This window comes from Rhamphochromis sp. 'chilingali' (genome assembly GCF_963969265.1).
Source record: "Rhamphochromis sp. 'chilingali' genome assembly, chromosome: 11".
Taxonomy (NCBI): domain Eukaryota; kingdom Metazoa; phylum Chordata; class Actinopteri; order Cichliformes; family Cichlidae; genus Rhamphochromis; species Rhamphochromis sp. 'chilingali'.
Window position 1 is genome coordinate 7,799,579 of NC_137938.1, and position 20,787 is coordinate 7,820,365.

Genomic DNA, 20,787 nt, shown 5'->3' on the forward strand with positions numbered 1-20,787 from the left:
TATTATATGTCAGTGTTATTTCTATGGTGAGAGGCTATTTCAAACACATAACAGGAGAAGCAGGGAGACGTAGCTGGATGACTAAAAGATACTGTGGAGTTAAGGAAGTTATGTGCCAAACCGCCTGTTGAGAGAGGAGAGGAGGATCCATTCATCACATGCTACATTCTTCCAGTAAGCTGGAACTGTCCAAGGGAATCACATTTAATTCTTGCATCACCTGTTCCAATAAGGCTTTCCTTCTCAAATAATCCTCTCATACAGCGATTGTGCTTTATTTCCTACAAGTGTCCACAGCACTTTTTCAGTCGAGTTTACAACTTACTGGGGCTTTTTCTGTCGTGTGTTGGCCAAGGGACGGCAAAGTCACTGAGCAAACGGCAAAAAAGGTTCAATATCAACATAAATAAACTCAAGTTTAGCATATAAAACACTTTCTACTGCAAATCTCACACACACACACACACACACACACACACACACACACACACACACACACACACACACACACACACACACACACACACACACACACACGTACATACAAGTGCTTCATTCTATGCAAAAGCACTTTTAACTTAATGTTCACTCACACCAATGGATGCTTGAAGGGCAACTCGAGGTTTGGTAACTTGCCTCCACTGAATCATCCCTTTGCAAATATGCAAACTTATGTCTAGATTTGGTCACTTACTCAGCCCAGGATGAATACAACCTTAGATAAGTGTAGGACGAGCTCTACTTCCTGAGCCGCTCTACTAGTTTTATCCTCTCAAACTCTTTTGTATACACACAGATATTATATAACAAATTTCCTTCTTACACAGGTGATTGAAAAATCTAAACACTGTATAACCAGTGCTAAATTGGATGGGCTTTACACCAACATAGCACACAGTATTTTTCTGATCAACTAAAAATTCAAATGTAGTTTCACCGTAAATCAGCAGTGTGAAGTAGGGCATGTTTGAGTAGTCACACACATAGCACACTTAACCGGGGAATTATTGAAAATTGCTAAAAAACTCTAACCACTGACTTCCCTCCTCTCTCTCTCTCAGACAAATTGCCCATCAACCTCTTCACCTGCTGTCTAAGAGGCCCTCCGTGAGACCAGATGGAAGATGGTTATGTTAATAACCCTCCTTCTGTCTCTCTGTCTCCCACTTAATATATCTGCAGGTCAAACAGAGCAGTGCTGTACAACCACTCTGTGCATTTAGCTGCCTTATTCTGTTTAGGCTGAGGCTGTAATACTGGCAACCAGTAATATATATCTTTGTCTTGGAGCCACTTTCTATTTACACTGCAGTACAGTGTATATAGTTCTTTTAAGTAGATGGTAATGCCCAATGTAAACCTTGTAAAATAAAACAACACCACTCTCAAAATCTTCAGCATGCTCTATTGCAAACTAATGGCATCCAAATGATGAGCGTGATTTTGCTCTTTATACGGTTTCTTTCCCACTCCTAATTTTAACCTAAGAATCAGCAGAGCTGCAGAGTCGGCACCTTAATTATCAACCAAACACTAATCAGTGAGTCTGTGCTCCACACAACCAAGGGGGTGTCCCAAGTACACAATTTCAGTAATCTTATCTTCTATCTTTCTATATGTTTTTTTAAACCAGGGAAGCAACTTTGGTCTTCAAAGAATGTATGTGAAAATTCCCATAGATTTATGTTCATATGGATACGCGTGTATATACATGAAACACTGATTTCTAGATTAGTTCATGTGGCCAAGGACCAGAGGGAATGACTAAAAGTGATATATGTACTACATAAAGTTAGGTTCACTTCTCCCACTAGAAACAATATAGTATAGTATAATATGTATTTGTCATAAAAACATTGCCCAAGACATTTGGCTTTATCACTGAGTGTATCTGAGTAAACCTAAAAACACATGACCCATCTACCCTGAAAGAGTAGCCTATTCATGGAGAATGAATAACCAGACTCAGTGACCATTTGGCCTTTTTCAACACAGCACTAAAAGAAAAATGACATCAACAATGATGAGTTGCCCCGACTGTTCCCCAGAGCTTGGACAAGACGAAGATGTTAAAAGTGCAAGCCAATCTGTAATATGACAGGGGCCTTTTCTTCTACTCTGTGTTCTCTTTGATAAATGGCACTAGAGGTATCACTATAACATATCCCCTTGCCCACATAGATGTCCTAAGGGCACTGTGCACCTGCTGGGTTGGTGGTTGTTGCATGGGGGAGCTCTAAGCAATGTTTTGTCCAGCTGTTAGGACTATAAAATGTGGGGTACACAGAAAGAGTAAAAACACAAGGGTAGGTAGTTTGTTGGCTTAAACAGCAGTATCCCGTGTGATTCATGTGTGTATGTTGGGTTAGAGTGTGTATAGAGTGTGTCAGTGTGACTGACTGAGTGAGTGAATGTGTGTGGTACTGTTACTCGTCAAGCAAAGGCAGGTGCAAGAAGTACATAAACACACAGCTAGGGGCCAGAGAGTATGGCACTCCATCAAACACTAAGGGCGCAACTGTGGGCAGCTGGATTTGCCATAGAAAACACCAATGAGAAAGTGCGGAGAAGATGAAGGGAAGGGGGCCTGAAAGTCAATAAAGAGGGGTAGAAAGAGCTGATGCAAAAAAGCAGAATGCACACACTAACACATGCACCGTATGGGAGGTGGAGGGTACTTTCTTTACTTTCTGCATACCTCAATAGTTGGCGTGTCCATGGTTCAGTATATATGTGCAGCACATCTGCAGGCTTGAAAGCCATGCTTTACACATTCCAACATGTCCTGCTCTCACAGCTTTGGGGAAGGCTATGGGAAAGTTGTCTGCCTACAATGGTGGACCAGGCAATATTCTACCTCAAGATGCGAACCATTTCTTTTAGTCTATATTCACAAAACCCAGAAATAGTTTTACTTTCATTTATGATGCTATATAAAAAAAGGTTTATTTTTCCTGTTCTTCAAATACTACACCATATAACAAGTCTGAAAAAAATCCCAAGACAGACAAAAAAAGAGATAACGATACAAAATACAGTAAAAACCAAGCTATAGGACTTGTGCTAGAACAACTATTAAAAGCTGTGTTTTGATTACCCTCCCTCTTTGCAGCTAGATACTCCATGCATTAATGACCAGCTTTATGTGTGATGGAAACAAGTTAAAAAAAGGATGTAAATTATCTCAAAACCATAAAGGGCAGGTGAAAAGACAAAGACAGACAAAGAAGGGGAAAGAACCTAAAGTATTAAAACCTCCAAGGTTGGCAACGGGCCCACAGCAGCTAGGGGGCTGACAGAAAAAGAGGTAGACATAGACAAGTTGGGTAGCCTGAAAGCAGCCAGCTGAGCCATTAAGTGCTGATGCAGAAACAATAACTGTCTCTCCTAAGTCAGGAGGGAAGCAGTAGAAGCAGTAAGTAGGAGCAGGTCTGCTGGCATCTTGCCCAGAACTGACACACAGCAAAAATGCAGACACATGCTGAGAGAGTGGGACAGGAAAACAGACAAGGTGAACCAGTAGTGGTTTGTTATGCAGTTAAAACTAAAAGGAGAGCAGCTTTGTTACTCAAACAAAGGTCTGCATTAGAGAAAGAAAAACATCGAGTTACTACGATAACAAGAACTGATTTTTATGATAGTAAAAATGACATTGAGGTACTTTTGGGGGATGCATTAAAAGTTCATTATGGTTCCATCAGAGAATCTTTCTTATGAAATTGCGTTGATATGACACGTGTTGTGATTTAACACAACATAAATAAAAATAAACTGAGCTGAGCTAAATCATAATTGATATTTGAAGGGATTGCAGTTAGAAAAAAAAATATCACAACTACTATTTAGCACAGGTTAAAGCTGTAAGAATATCTGCACACAGGAAGAATATGCATGTTTGATTTCAAACAGATGTAAACAACAACAACAGCTGTTTGTAGATAGATGAAGGAGCTGGGCAGTTTATATAACCAGTAATTGCTGCCAGAGTTTGGGTTGTTTTTTGAGGGGGGCTTTGCATATTAGGAAGAATTGCTTTTTGTTTTGTTTTTTTTAAAGTTGGGTGGTGAGACAGAAAACAGAAAAGCAATCCAGCAAGTGTCTGTGAACAAAAATAATGGGTTTCCTTACACATATGACAAAATCCCAGTCAAGCTGCTCCTACCTCACTGAATGAAGGTTACAGCGGTACTGGTGTGTGCAAGCGGTACTCGCTCCCTATAACCGTCATGGTATAAAGACAATGATGGGGTATAAGTGCCGGTGGTAGCAGAAGCTGGGGGTCTAATTTTCTTGATTTCCATCCCCTCCAGGTGCTGCTGGCTTTTCTGTCGGCCCACTGAAGCAGTGACACATGTTCTCCACACATTCAAACTGTGGTTCTCTCTGCCACTGAATTACCACAATTAAGGAGTCTTCATGCGGAAGCAATTTGGCCAAAACTAATGTGCCTAGGCAGTGAGGTTTGGAAGACAGTGGTTGGATGGGGTTGGGGTGGTGGGGGGGTTGGGAGGAAGGGGATCAAGAGCAAAACTGAAGGGAGAGTTATAAAAGAAGTAAGATGAGGGAAAGAGAGAGAGTGTGAGAGAAAAGGGGGCGACAGATGTGCTAAATGTGATAGACAAACATGTGCCGTGACATAGAGGATTCCCCCATTGCCACTTGTAAGGAAATAATTAGTCGGTGGTAAGATAGGTCATTAAAACACAGTTCTGGTTGAGAAGGTCTGCCTCTCAATCTCCCATATCCCCAGCCTAATGCTGCTCTGACAAATTTGGTTAGCATAAGAAACAGGGGCATTCTAGCTTTGAAGCAGATGCCAGGATGGAATACCAGTGTGGTTTCACCATGAGAGATGCTCGAAACTACAGACCACAGCTAATGACGCTAAACCAGTCCCCTCTATTGCTGAAATCCAACTCTGGATTACTATCCGTTCTCTCTCACACTCTCTAGATCTCTGCATCTCTATAGCTTATTCTTGTCCTCTTTCACAAGCTTTTCCCTCCTCACTCCACTTCCCTTATGAGGGGAGAATTAAAGAGAAAACGAGCAGAGCATTCTTGTTTATCAATAATCCAACGAGATCAATATTTATGTCTGAGCTTTGCAGAGGCTGACTGTGTCTGTGTGTGGTGGTAGCCAAGACGTGACTGGGGTTTTGGTGCTGCTGAGACACTTCAATGGGAGTTACAGTGGAAATTTATGGCTCTGTGACGTGGAGCTATGTGCTCAGTCGGCACTAGTCACTACCCTCAGATGGGGCGGTTGGCTCACAGCAGGGAGCCAGCTCTGCAGACACTACCAGATGACATAAATACAAACAGATTTATTTGAGGCTGTCATTGATTGGTAACATTCAGAGAGTCTGCTGCAAGAGCTTTAAAGTCTATTAGTCTTTTAGTGTGTTTCATTTAAAGTCTCAGAGATGTTCTTCCCTTTAGTGTGTGCGCTTGTATTTAGTTTTTATTAAGAATTACCTATCTCTGTTATCGAAACATTATGCTGAAATATGTGCAATGTCTCTCTTTTGATTTTTATTCTTCATCAAAGGCTCTAATAGCTTTAATGTTTACAATCAGTACAGTATCCGTATTATTATACACACACAACACAACAGTCTTTAAATAATCTATACTTTCAAAAAACTGTTCACACTTTGGGCTCTGTTTATTACATCATCTGTAGGTGACATATTTTAGAGGCCAAAAGGGAGTCTATGTGGGATTTTCATATCATATTTCAGTTTAACACTTCAGGGAGAGATGAGCTCATTATCCCAACTCTAATGGGCAAAAGCTTAAATCTGTAGAAAATGTTCTTATCCCATGTGTGGCATGCTTGGCAGTAATCAGGCTTCTAAAAAGTGTAGTAGTTCTTTAAATTAAGCACTAATTCAAGTACTATAGTGCGTGTCAATGCTCAGTTGGATTTAGTGTTCAAGTAAATTACACCATCCAACATTCATATCAGAGAAGGAAGAAATAAGTCAAAACTCAGAATTCCACATTCTGCACTGGGACCGTCCATGTTCTTCAACATGCCTGGAATCACATCTCATTTCCCATGATAGAAAAAGTGAGCTACAATTCAAACAAACAAGGGGAAGAAACTACTTGGCGGAATTTCAGCTAACTTCTGTGGACGGTATGAGGAAAAGAGGCATGATAAATGGACAACCATGGTGAGAAAAGACAAGCATGATGTCCCCCTATGAATGCTTAAGCTCACCAAACCAACTTTGATGTGGAAATGCGTATGCGTATAGATATTTTGCATCTGTGCATACATGTGAAAAGCAGTTTAGTGAAAGTTACGCTTGATATGTTATTGCAACCAGACCTCAGGCACTTCCTGGCACTCTCATCCCATTAAACGTATAAATTTTCGCGTAATCCAATGTTTAATTGTGGGACTACACAGCAAACTTCTGCTTTGCATCGACTCCGCTGGCCTCTCTGATTAGCTCAGGACTAAAGTGAACAACAGAGAAAGAGCAGAATTCTTCATGAAGACACAAGAAAAGCAGGGAAGTCTGGACTGACTTAAAACATCATCACAATCTGCCAGGAGTGGAGCGAGCCCGTCTGTAGCTCATTGAAGTTTTCATTGACAAGAACCGTCTCAAGTTCCAGCCAAGATTTATTTATCAATTTTCTGATGCTGACACGACGTGTTTTTTATGTAAGGTTGCGTACGGATGAAAAAATCCTTCTTTCTTTCTTTTCCTCCTGCTTTCTTCCTGTCCTGATGTCAATCCGTGAAGAAGACAAGTCGACAGGCAGAAATTTCTCTCAAACCAATAAGTTACCTCTTCAAAGAAATATGGATACTTGAGTGAGAGGCCAGGCCACGCTGAAACAGACATCTCAGGGTTTTCATTAAGCTTCTCAACCCTTTACTGACATTTGTGACAACCGCAGACCATAAAAAGGGCTGTTGTCCTTCCTTTCTTCACAGGAGAACAATCAAAAGAACTATCAAAACAATCTCCATGAGCTAAGTGTATGGGCTCATTAGATGACGGGGCAAAGCTGCATGTTCCTCTGACTTGTCTTGATTAATAGATGAGAAACATTAAGGTTGTGAGTAATAAGCCTGTGTCAGCCAAAATCTACACAGGAAAACAATGAAAAACTGAGAGAGTGCAACCTCCTGTGTTCAGTCTTATAGCCAGAAGCATGCTACCAACAGCTGCATTATTAGTGGCACACAAGAGAAAAAAAACAGAGGAAGGAGGAGGTAGCAAAGACAGATGGGCAAATTCTGGGACCAGAAAACATAAAATCTAAAACATACGAGGCATCAGATTACACAGGTGACAGGACGATGTGAAAAGTTTTCCCCCCTCTTATAACAATGAGCTATTACCGATATTTATTGTGCTACAGCATCACAGGCAGTTAGATCACAGGGATATAAACTGCTGGCCATGACAAGAGCAGCCTTTTTCATGCAGTGCAAAAATGCGTAAAACTATTGTTGATGTGTCTCAAAGATCATGTTTGTTTCCAAGCAACGGGAGATATCAGTGTGAAGAAAAGCATAAGTAAGTCTCACTAATGTGACCCTGAATGGACTTGGCAGGTTTTTTTCCCCCAATCGTTTCCCCAGCTTTGTCCTGACCCCCCCCCCTCCTCACCTCACCATGGTAAGTGTAGGGAGAACTAAAAACAAAGGGCTTGTTTTAATAATGATACGGTTAAATGAGTGAGAGCATACGTCCCTTACTAACATTAACAACATGCCTGTAGTTGCTATGCAGTGAGAACATAGTCTTGATTATTTGCCTTAAATGGGATCATATGTTCAGAAGCTAGCTATATATATATATATATATGTATATATATATATATATATGATCCATTTAAGATGGAGGTAGGAATACATTGCATTTGCAAATATGCACGATTCTCTGCCTGTGTGCCTAAACTGACACGCAATTAGGTGCCAGACCTGGGATTAATAAAGCAAGCCAATGACCAGTTGTATTTCTGGGCACAGTTGGCCCCACACTCTCACCCTCTTTATTTCATTCTGTCACTTTTCCCTTCAACCTTTATGTTCCTTTTTCTTTCATTTTTCATCTTGCTCATTATATCATTCACTCTCTCGTCCTCTGTTCTTTTCCCCTCATGTCTGTCACGCTAAAGCTATGTCACAGCTCGTATATCACCCAGCAATCATCTAAAGCATGACTGGTGACCACCACCAACCAACTTTTACCAGACCTCCCTCTTTTTGTCGCAGTCCAGACCACCACAGAGCTCCAAGGCCGGAAAACCAGCTGTGGTAGCTACATTAAAGTTCAATCCATCAATGGTGGAAATGCCAATTTTATGCTAATTTAAATTGCTTTGATCTTTTATCTTTCAAATATAGCCTTGTAGAGTAAAATAAGGAAGTGAGAACCAAAGTTACAGTCAAGGGCAAAAGTCTGGACAGTAGAAAGTTTATACCGCTCACTTATAACTCAAATAAGACAAGTTAAAAAAATTACTTTTGAGCGTTTTAAACACCGCTCATTTTTAAAAGAGGTGCAGGCAAAAAAGAAAAAAAACAAAAACATCCATTGTATAAAATGTAAATGAGCTGCTCAAAGGGTGTGCACTTGCGGTATATGGAATTGTTGCTCTGTCACAGATGTGACAAAGACAGAAATACTTAACTACACACACAGACTTGAATGAAAGCAGGAAAGGGCACAAGGCTTATTCATAATTATCATCTTTTTCTAATCAGGCTTTGTACCAGTGCTGAGTGTAAACTGGTTATTCATTCAGACATTTAATGAGACTGCTTTCAATAATATATCCTTGAGATGTCAGTAGAAATACATGTGAGAGCCTAATGTGGTCAGCAATTAGCAATGACAAAAAGAATCTGGGTGGATTAAACTTTTTCACTACCAAAATTAGACACATAAACACAATTCTTACGCACGGTGTATTTTACACTCACACAGAACTGCATAGAGTTGAGTAAGATGTGGGAGGTCACTGTGGTCAGTGTGTTGCCGAATCTGAGGTTAGCAGTGGGTAAAAGTATTGGTAGACAGGAATTACTGGCTACTACTATTACTGCTGCTGCTACTAAAAACCACAATAACATGCATAATGTATAAACATTAGAACACGCATATAACATAGAATCGGGAATTCTGACAATTACAAAAAAAGAGGAGAATACAAAAGAGGACCTAGTAACAAATCCAAAAAGAATTGGGAACAAAATAAAAGTTGTCAACAGAGAAGACTTAAAAGCATAAGAAAAAGACATAAATAAACTGAGATGAAGCTTAAAAGGGAAAAATACTATGTTCTAAAACAAAATATAAGTTATGAATGAGGAGTGACGTAAAGTAGAGCCAAACCAACACAGCTGATGCTAACCTTCTGAGCACAAAGGCACATAGTCCAAGCGTGCATGCACTGACGCAAGCACATATGGGCACACACCTGTCCATTTTCAGCTAGAGATACCAATAATGACATACTGTTTGCTGCATAGCTCACCAATAAAATACAACACTAGTGTGGACTTCACTGGAATGCAAAGGAGAATCAACAGTCCCACACAGCTGTGTGATAAACCATGCAGACATGCAATCGAGTGACAAGGAAAATATAATTTTACGGTATGTTTTCTTATTTTACTCATATCTGGTCTTGTGAAACACAGATTACACTGGATGTGCTGTGCGCTGTGTTATTCCTGTAGTTGCCACTGAGCACCACAGTAACTCAAAGTATTACAAATCCTAGCGGCTGTGTTCCAGTCAGCTGCAATGAATTTTAGTCTCTGAATGTTGCTCTTAATATTTTTGAATATTTTACAGTCTGTCAGTGCCTTGAGATTAAAACTGAAGCTGTTGAGTTTGCCCGTGAAATGCTGAAATGTGGAATTTCTTTTGGACAGTGAATTAATCCTCATACCTAAACGTTTCCCTCCCGCGAAGGACACTGACCATCTGTGTTATCAGCTAGACTTCAATATGAAACACCTTCCCCTATTGAAAAACTTTGCAACATCAAAAGAGAGAAGGGAGGACAAATTCCTAAAAGAATGAAAAAGCATATGTTCAAAGTGAACAGCGTTTGTTTGCCGTCTTCAGTTTTTAGCTTCAGCGTGTATCAGTTGTGTGCTGGCAATACCTTGATGAGTGCTACAGCAGTTGGGGACACGAGAACAATCTCATGGTTTAAACCCAAATCTTGTGTTGCATTAGATCTGCCACCTTTACCACAAATATCTGCAGCCAGTGAGCCAGTAAGTCACACTTACGGAAAAATAGCGGCTGGTGTCGCCGTGGCAAACTTTATTTTCTTACCAACCGCACAGCACACATCTCCCTTAAGGTATGAGTGTTCCCGAAATTGCAAAAGCAGATACAGTACTAGACATTTTTGGTTATATCATAGGAATTATTGCTGAGTATTTTCCCTACATATACTTACCCAGCACACCACCTATTCTCCTCAAGTCTCATGCCTTTTAAGCTCAAACTTACTTTTCTTCTAAGCCCCCACTGCTCCTTTTCTAGCCTGCCAGCACATGGACCAGATGTGCAAATGTTTCTCCATGTCGCTATTCAAACCCCGTTCCAAGAGAAAGGCAAAATGAGGGGAGAGGAATATTTGACTTCACTCCACGGGAGACCAGCTTCATAAATTTTGGCGGCTACACAACGGTGAAAAAGGTAGCTTGGCTGGCTTGGCTGGGGGAGAATGTTGACGGCATACCAAACAACATGATCCTAATGAGTTGGAAAATCCCAGGCCCTCCAGAGGACTGTCCAGATGCTACCGTCATGAGAAACGCTACTGTTTTATTGAATTCAGACTCCCCTACCTTTCTTTAACAAGGGACAAAATTTATTATTTGACCATTAAGACACCCTAGGTGACATGAAGCATTTCAGAGTTAATTTGGTCTCAGCTGCAGGTCCAGCAGCCCATATTGGGCCCCAATAAGACAAGTTGATCTTCAAGTGTCTCGCGTGAACTCGTGTATACTTGGAGAACTTCAGTTCTGGATACGTGCATGCCAATTTGCCCAGAGTTCAATGCTATCGAGTTGGCTTGTTTTCCCATCAGTGACAGTCTGACAAATGTACTGTGCCCTCAGAAATAACTGGAAAGGTTTTCATAAGAAAGTCAAATCACTTTTAATATTAGCCAGTTCAATATATCTTTCCTGACAATTTACTGGTACAAGTAAACAAAGGACGATAAATAAAGTTCGCGAGGATAAACGAGAGTTATCCTCAAAAAATGTTCAATAAATCAAGAACAACAATGAATGCCTTAACACCTAATACTCTGGTCTAAAAGAGACCAGATGAGTATGTTTGTTCTTTGTTCCATCACTACTGAGCCATTGAAAGGATATAATAAATCAAGCGACTTAGCTGCCATTGCAGAAATATTGCTACCTTACAGTAACATATTATAACAACTAAAAAACAGAGCGTTCCCCTGGTGAGCAATTATAAACATGTCTTTTCCACTCTGATAACTCTTCACAGAAAGAAGAAGTCACTGTACAACTAGTGTCAGTGTAAGATACACATGCACAAATAAGAAATAGAAGCAAATTCATCACACACACAAAAATCCAACTAGAGGTGATTTTCAGTGTCCTACTCTGTCTCCTCTCTGTAGACAGGCCTCAACCTACAATCACTACAGTGTAAGCAGATCAAAGAGCAGTAGAAAAAGACTACTATTCTTATGAGCTTGGTCAGGGGCAAGAAAAGAATGAATCTGGATTTCTGTGTTAAGTGGTTTTGCTATTAGCAAAGGCAAGGCAAGCTTTGTATTGTCTCGTGTTACTCACCTGGAGCCTTGTACACTTCAGTAAGCAGACTTTCATTAAGTGTCACTGGCGCTCCGTTGACCATGCTGTGGGTCCAGCTCTGACAGATTGTTTGGAGCAAAAGTGTCTGGGCCCTTGTGGCCTGTATAGTGAAGTGGGGAAGTTCAAAAATAAACTCTGTGGTGGGGACTGAAGACCTTTTGCTCCTGCAAGAAAAGGGACAAGACAGAGTCAGATACACATAAATGCCAATACGCTCTAAATGAAACAGACACTGGTGGAAACAAATGGTTCACAGCTTCCACAAATCCATCAATATCACATCACAATATAAAACAGCTCATTGATAGCACCAAGGGCCAAATAAGTAGAACTACATTCCAATAGTAAATTGAAGAAGTACCAAGTGTGAGCCAAGCTTTCCTTAGTTACTTGGCAGGTAGGTTTAGTTTGTCGACCCTTCCCTCCCCTCCGTCAAAACTGTGATGATGATTTATGTGAAAAGATGTACAGCCCAGAAACCCGACCCTGAAAAGAATCTCTACGCCTTTAATATTTCATCTGTCTCCAAGAGTGTGGGGGGAGCGAGTTTGTGTGAGTCTGCGCGTATGACGAGCTGATGAGTTGAGCGTTCAGGGGGATGAGGTAACACCACAGTCCGATGGAGTTCTCCAGGCCTCTGTCCATCAGAAATTCAGCGGAGCATGCTCTCATTTCTCATCTGACACACACACACACACACTTGCTTTTTTCATTTTTTTTCATTTACAACCCAGTCTTCAAAAAAGTTAGCATGCTGTGTAAAATGTAAAAAAAGACAAAAAAAAACCCAGCTAAACAAAATAATCAAAACAGATTTTGTTTCATGACTTGTTTTTAATCCAGAGTTAATTACAAGTGTTTATTTTTGCAGCAGAACTAAAAAGAAAAACAATGATTTAAATGAGAAATGTGGGGGTTTTTTTATGTTGCAAGCACTTGGTACAGAGGCATGTGTCACAATGATGTTGCATCAACTCTTCGTTTAACAAAAGCGTGAGGCAGTTAAGAACAGCTGCTTTGGACCTTAAAGCCAACCCTTTGACATCATGAGCAGGGGCAGCAAGTATGTTGTTTCTGTTTGTGTCTTTCAGCATGAATAAAACCATTGCAAGATAACCATAGCCATATCTACCACTATAGCATTATAGTTGCCGGCTTTAAACTCTGTGCTGATAAGAAGCTGGATAGCTCCCCCCCCCAAAAAACCACAGCATCCATGCTTTCCAAACAGATCAGAGAGCAGCTTCACTCCACCTCAAACAAACTGTGTCCCAAAGTAGTTGGTGATGTTTCTAGGTCTGGTTTTTGACTTTTTTTTTTTTTTCTTTGCATGGTAGAGCTTTAATTTCCACTTGCAGATGAAGCAATAAATTTGGTCTAACCCCTTAGAAATCCATTGCCAATGAATTTCTCAGAACAAAATGTCTGCATTGATCAAAGATCATTGCCATTCAATAATGAGTTCGGCCTTGGTCCTTTGCGTACAGACATTTTTCCAGATTATCTTAATCTTTTAATGATATCGTGTAGCACAGATGTTCATTATTTGTGATTTTACATTTATAAATATGTCATTGGATAAGGTGAAGAAACCTTTACATCGGAAATTCCTTTAGGGATGCTTTATTTAACCCTTGTATGGTGTTCGGGTCTGTGAGACCCGTGTTCAGTTTTTTTCAAAAGAAAAATTAAACAATTAATTATTTTTTCACGTGTAAATGTGTTGTGTCTTTCCACTCACTCCACTTGATTATAACTGATTTATTTATAACATTTTATATAAAAGAAAAACGAGAAGCACATTAATTCATAAATGTGATCTAACAAAGGTAAAGGGAAAAAATTAACCATGTTTGCTGTTCATATGTCTTGTAATTGGGATGAAGTAAACATCTGTTGAGTAATTTAACATAAAATTGTTTGATAGTGTTAATTTGGAAAGCCAAAACTCTAGCGGGTCCACCAGACCCATGAACACTGGCTGAGTAACAAAAATACGAACACCACACAAGGGTTAAACACCAAATCACAGCCTAACCTAAACTTTGCAATAATTGGTTGTGATGTTCTGTCGGGTGTTTTGCACTTTTCTTATTAGAAATTATTTTAATATCAGAAACATCAGAAATGTTGTCGTTGTGCTTTTCTTTTTACTACTTATAGCAAAGCCTGAGGCTAGGCAGGCTGAACTAAGCACAGTCAAACAAGTCTCTTTAGTTCCACTCCTGTTTTCCTCTCATGTTCTCAAGGCAGGAAAATAGGAGTGGAACTAAAGTTTCTTGGTCTAGGATTTTGAGGACTGGCAGTGCCCCCAGCACAGATACCCATCTATGTATTGCATGTGTGTTCACTTGAGTACTTATTGTAATAGAATCTGCCCTACGAGTGGAGGTTTCATTGAAAATAGAACTGTGACTAATTCAAACGATGGCTGCAGCGTGTCAGGAGCGAGCATCACAGTTCATTTAATCACGCACCCATTTTGGTCTGGTCCCAGTTCTGAGTGTGGGACATGTCACAAGGCCTTTCTCTGCGCTCAGCAGCTCTGCAATCATTTAACTTCTCTGCTTCCCTCCCTGTCTTTCTTCAAGTCTCTTTATCTTTCCCTTTCTTCTGCTCCTGGGTGGTTCGGCAGGGTGACATGAGCAGTTAGCTGCACACAGGCAGACCCAGATTTCTGAAGCATCTGCTGTGTCTTCTACGAGACAGAAAGTGAGAGCGCGTTTGATAAAGAGGCTACAGGAAAAACACAGGAAGAAAGGAAGAAAGAAAATTCAAACCTGATTGGGTCAATGAGTTTACCTTGACGGCACACATATATGTTTAAAATTCTGTGCCTACATGTGGTGGATTTGGCAACATAGGAAACCATGCCATGTCATGCTTTTCTGCTAGTAAAAGTCACTACTGTTGTATGCTATACAACAAGACATCAATCAAAGAGTTTCTCGTGTGCTTTTGTGCGTTCAAATATGTGCACACTGTGTGTGCACATAGCAAGATACTGCAGCTGAACAAGAAAGTGAAGGGAAGCCGGCAACAACAATGTCCCCACATGCAGAGCAAATGTGCCTGCAAAGCCACTTCAATGAGAGGACTGGCAAGGGATGAAAGTTTGTTGCCTTATTTGAGTGTTTATAGCATTTAAGGGGAGCTGTCATGTGCATGTGGTCCCCTAAAACTTTAATTATGCACCTGTTTTTATTATATTATGCCCAATTCTTTGCGAACAGCAACTTGGATCTTGGATTCAAATGAGAAACAGAAACTCTCATTAGGGTGTTTTGGGAATGCTGTATGCGAAGACAGCCAGGCACTCATCGGATTTCATTAAGTAGCTGGCACGGTCAGTGTTTCTTGCTGCAACATGGTAAACAGCTTTCTGGCAGGCAGTGTTTCACTGTTGCCGCAAGCTTTGTGGGAAAAAAACCTCAAAAAGATTCAAAATAACACCTGCAGCATCACCTGCAGTAACAAACAACATTAAAATATTTGCCTTGAAACATACATTAGCTATGCACAATGGAACTAACAATAACTAACATGTATTTTACTGTTATAGTGCAGAAAGCCTATTAGTCTGTAGCTTGGGGAGCAAAACTCATTAGAGAATATCTATACTATAATGTGGAGACCTACCAGAAGGGTGCCCACAACCCACTTTAGGTCCTAACTCAGGCTCTTGGCGTTAACTTCAGTGCCTCATTGAATAGCCTGTCTCTGACCTCACAGTGGTTCTTTAAGTCAATAACTTTTTCATTAAAATGCAGAGGCCACCAGGAATGTGTTAAAAGAAAATTAAAATTAGTCAGGAAAAGGAGAAAATTTGGTATTTCAATTTCAGCTGTCCTTTGATGTATTTCAGAGAAAAAGCTCAAATGTATTTGAGAAACATTAGGCCATATTTCCCATCTGTTCCCTGTTGGAGTCAGAACTAGACCAGGACTAACACATCCTGACCTTTCTGGTGAACAACTAGTTGACTGGCTGGAGTCTCAGTCCAAATCAAGCAAACAGGGCATGAAGTTGGGCTGAAGCATGAGTCAGAGCTAAAAGTACCACACCAGCTGTGGTACTGTTTGCCTAGCTTGTTTCCTCTGTGCACAGGACCAAATCTGGACACGAAGCAGGAACAGATTAAAATGTATATTTTAGCCAATAAAAGAATTATTGAAACATCATAGAAGCTAGAAAGAAAATAACATGATAACCAAATACTTTGGTTAGTATCCTTAAATTATTTTGGGGGTTTTTTTGGAAACCCACAATAAATATTTCACATAATCATAGTTGGCATTCATTTAGGCCAGTGGTCTTAATGGTGCTAATCAGCATCCTGGTTCAATATGACTGTGGTCACAGCTATATTTAGACAAGTACAGCTGGGGTTATAGCTATCGAGCTTTAACTGCTGCTTTAGGCCACACATAACCACAAAAATGCATATACCTGTCCAGACACAAATAAATAATGTTGGCAAAAGTGCACATACATCTGCATGCAAACACATGGTGAAACACAAGCTCTGTAACACTATAAACCAGTACGAGCAGGTTAGTGGGCCAGAGCATAATGAGCAGGAGTAATGAGGCTACAGCTGACAAGGGCTGCTGCTCTAACAACCTGCAACTGGAGCAGTTATAAAATTAGGTGCCAACACTTAAGGCTGAAAAGATGCACTATGCTAAGCATCTATAATACTGAAAGGAAGCATGTTCTTCAACCAGAGCGAAACAAGGGGAAAAAGAGAAAAAGAACAAGAAAAACACGATTAAGCCATGCAGAGAACACAAAAAAGAACAAGGGGAAAACAACAAGCATATGTAGCATAAGAATACAGACTTGCAAGTCTATGTTATTCTCCAGGTAAAATAATACATTAAATGGGAGTCTCATTAAAGGAAGTATGTGGAAAAGCTCCAGTACAAACTCAAGCAGGAATAGATTATGTAACTGATATGTTGTTGCTTTGTACTTTTACAGAAATAAATGAAGGTAGCATAATTAAAGAAAGCTGGTTTGTGTTGCATAAATGTTCAGTAATTGGTTCCAATCCTGATATGTTGGCATTGGTGAAGATGTTTCGAAAAAGACAATAAGTGAGAAATACAAAAAAGCAAGTCCTCATGTTACAAGAAAATTCATTTTTTAAAGATCAGCATCTTGTGAGATTGAAGGACTATTACCAGGTGCAGCTGGTCCTAATGGTTTACATAGTGTCCCAAAATACAAGCTTGGAACCTGCGCACAGTTTCCAGAACCTACATTTTCTTATTACTCATATCCTGTACAGTACCAAAAATCAGTTGCCTCACTCTTTCCAAAACACAACAACATAGACAGCTGTGGGTTCTGGGACATCAGCAGTAAATGTGGAGCAAGGTGTCTGGTCTCTCCATAGACCACAGAAAAAGAAAAAGGCACACTCGCACAGAGACCCATCCCTGGCACAAAGGCATTTTTTTTTCTCCAAGGGGGCTAAATGGGAAATTACTCATAAAAACCTTCACCAATATAAGCTGTTAAAAGTGCAACATGATGAATGTTAAATTAAAGGCAGTTTAAAAAAAATGCAAATAGGACCATCAATTAACTTTCCACAAGGCTGACAATGTGAGACTTTCTCTTGACTTTAACTTATCTGAACCTATTTTCAAAGTCCACAGTAACACCAATGCAATCCATTACGGGCTGACATATTTGTCTGATAGATACAACAGATAGCCACTGTCCTGAGACCAGTTATCTAAAGTTTCTTCAAATCATTCACTGCCACACCTCACCTTAATTAACCAATACAAACATTTCCCAACTCAACTAGTTGACAAAATCCTCTACTACTATTTCCAGAGCTTCTATGGAGGGATTTAGACTCCAGGTGGAGGGAAGGGAAGACTGACAGCTTGTACCTTTTGTCCTTTTTTCAGACTGATCTAAAGTACTGGAGAATTCCCAATCTCTCCGAGCCAAGGTCACTGACCCCCTCTTGAAAATAACCAGAGTGACTTATGGGCTGCTCTAAAGTCCCCTCTTTTATCATACTACAAAAGACACACTACAGTGTCTTGCAAAGCCTCCAAACGAAGATTATAAATCATGTAAGCACTTCACACTGAACAAAAACACCTAAGTGACCAACTGGGGAGGAGGGGGAAACTTTTTATCATTTTGCCACCCGGAGGTCAATTGGGTTAAATGGCTAGCATCTAAAGAGACTGAAAAAACACTACTACAGAAAAGTGATCCAGTCAAACGTGAATAAATAAACCTCTTGAAAAATGATAGACAAGAAACTCATTTAAAGGTACCGTTAACTCTCATAATTCTTTCCAGCAATTCATTTTATTGACCGTACATGGTCTATGTCATTGTTCTTATGAGAAATGTAGCTGCAGCTGCAGCTAAGCCTCATGTAGAAAGAAAACCTAAATTATATTTTTAGCAAAACGAGGTCCAACTTACAACTTGGTGATATAATTTGAAAAATTTTATGTCCCTTAAAATTTATGTATGATTATGACTTGAATTTTGATTTAAACTGGGCTCTGGATTCCTCAGTTGTGCAGATATATAGTTAGTGTAAGGAAATATTTTAAATTAAATAATCTCTCCATCATATAGTGAGGTTACACATTATGCGTGACGAGGAATTTCTTTTAAAGTTCTGGTGTTGCATTGCCTTCACCTTCCTTTGCACCATATTCAAGGTATTTTCAAGTCTGTCTTATGTTGATTTGTAACAATCAGCATTCTGTAACATAGCCAGCGTCTTTAACAGCTATGCAGAGGGTCAGCGAATGAGTTAGCGGTAGACGTGGACTGTAAGTGTAGCCACGGCTCAAAGTTTTGCAGTTCCTTTGGGTCAAAGGTGTTCAGTGTGTGCATTTCTCAGTCACTGGTCCTGAACAGTCGAAACTCTTCACAGAACCCAACACTCTCTTTCGTCTCTCACACATAGACACAGCCCTCCCGTTCCTCCCATCTGGAGCACCCCTGACCCAAATCACACACGTATGCACACAACCTCACATGGACACACATGAATACATGCACTGAGATCCATTCTCAGGAGAGGGCTTCATTACACAGGGATTACTAAAAGAAATGTTTTAATCAAGTTGTGCAGACAGCTGCAGACCGCAAGGCGAGAAAATGGCAATGACGTGGTTCATCAGGCGTTAAAGGAAAACATATCAAGAGGCCTGTGTATGTGTTTGCATAATGGGGTGTGTGTGTGTGTGTGTGTGTGTGTGTGTGTGTGTGTGTGTGTGTGTGTGTGTGTGTGTGTGTGTGTGTGTGTGTGTGTGTGTGTGTGTGTATAGCTTCCTGCCTCTGTCCAGCTGTGGTAGACATGCGGTTTTTGTCAAGGACACAGATAGATAGAGATAAGAGAATCTCAACCTACAGACTGCAAACCTAATAGCATATTTATGCTATACAGATTCTGCTTTGGACTGTCCTTTTATTGTAACATCTGCAGCAGTCAATAAAGCACTGCTTTTCCTCTCACAATCCTTTTGTAACCCAAGTGAATGGACCACCTCCTCTCCTCCATTGTCTTTGACCTTCATGCGCATGACAAGAAGGAATACCAGTTTTTATTATGCATTTTTTTTAACTCCACGCTTCTTAGCTAAATAAAGCTTAGACTTTATTATGGCGACACCATTCATTACTCCAAGCCTTATTACTACTTGTAGTTTTCTTCTCGTGCAGTAAAAAGTGAACGAGCTTCTTTCTAGGAAGCAGTGGATCAGTATTATGGGCTGGTGAGGAGGAAAGGACAGTGGAATGCACACCACAGTAGATGATAATCCACTCAGAGCTGATAATCCATGTATCCTTCCCCATTTCCCACTGTTTTCCCTCCCTCAAGCTTCAGTTCCTCAGATGACTAATTCAGGAATTAATAGAATCTCTCAGTCAACTGAAAACATCTACAGCTGCTCCTGAATCCACCATCTTAGACCTCATCTATATATACAAATAAAGTTTGTGGTTAAGTTTAAATTCAACAGACATTCTTGGACTGCAAATTATTGTTTCTTGAAAGCATAACATGTCCTTTAGCGCTGGTTCTAAACCCATGTTGATTTAAGCCACCAAATGACACTTGCAATCACAGGGGTAAGTATATAGTGAATATGATTATACTACGACGGACCAGTTTGACTGTCAAGACCGGCACAGAAGTCTCCATAAGAATAGGGATATCAATGACTACGAGCACAAGTCTTGCATTTGCCAATACCATACCCTTAATACAACGTTCTTCAATACATCCACTGATCTCCGTCAGCTAGAAAACCAAATAAAAGCATCTGAAAGCAGATGCAGAGGAGAAAAAATCCTTACCACAAAGTTGGCCAAAGAAGTTTATAGACTGTGCCACAAGAAATATGATGTTTGACCCTGCAGCTCACAATCCTTTACAGTTAGATGCTTCAGAGTTAAAAGTGGAACAATATTACATCATATGTCATTCCAGGCTTTTAATGCACACCTGTTAATACATAAAGACTACTTTGTTGCAGTTTATGCCCACGTCCATTCGACTTCAACATGTGAAAATGTTCGGAAAACATTTCCATGTTTCTGCAAGAACAGGGAGCATGTGTTGCCTTGTTGAGCCAAATGAATTCCCCACTGCTCCCGTGGCCTCCGAACTACAACTCAAAGCTGAGCATGACCACAGGAACCACATGCTGATTTGAGGTCATTCAATTATCCTACACCATACAGTGACAGCTCACTATAACATTAACCCTGCCCACACAAAAACCTTGATGAGCAAGGTCTTAACTGAGGCCCTTTTAGTGATTCCTTGATTAGGAAATCAACGCTTCTCAAAGGTTAGTGGAACAACACAATGGTTGATGCAGTAGCTGCATGTATGACATCATACAAAAATCATTATAATTTGTAATTAAA

General features: G+C 40.2%; 1 protein-coding gene across 3 annotated transcripts in view; it reads right to left on the reverse strand.

Moving 5' to 3' along the window:
- Nucleotides 1-20,787, reverse strand: part of vps13b (vacuolar protein sorting 13 homolog B) — a 302,426-nt gene that overhangs the window by 219,969 nt on the left and 61,670 nt on the right. For all 3 annotated transcript variants that reach the window (XM_080895821.1, XM_080895823.1, XM_080895822.1), the window contains exon 17: nucleotides 11,836-12,020. In XM_080895821.1, the coding sequence (XP_080751947.1) occupies nucleotides 11,836-12,020 (185 nt within the window). The remainder of the gene's footprint in view (nucleotides 1-11,835; nucleotides 12,021-20,787) is intronic.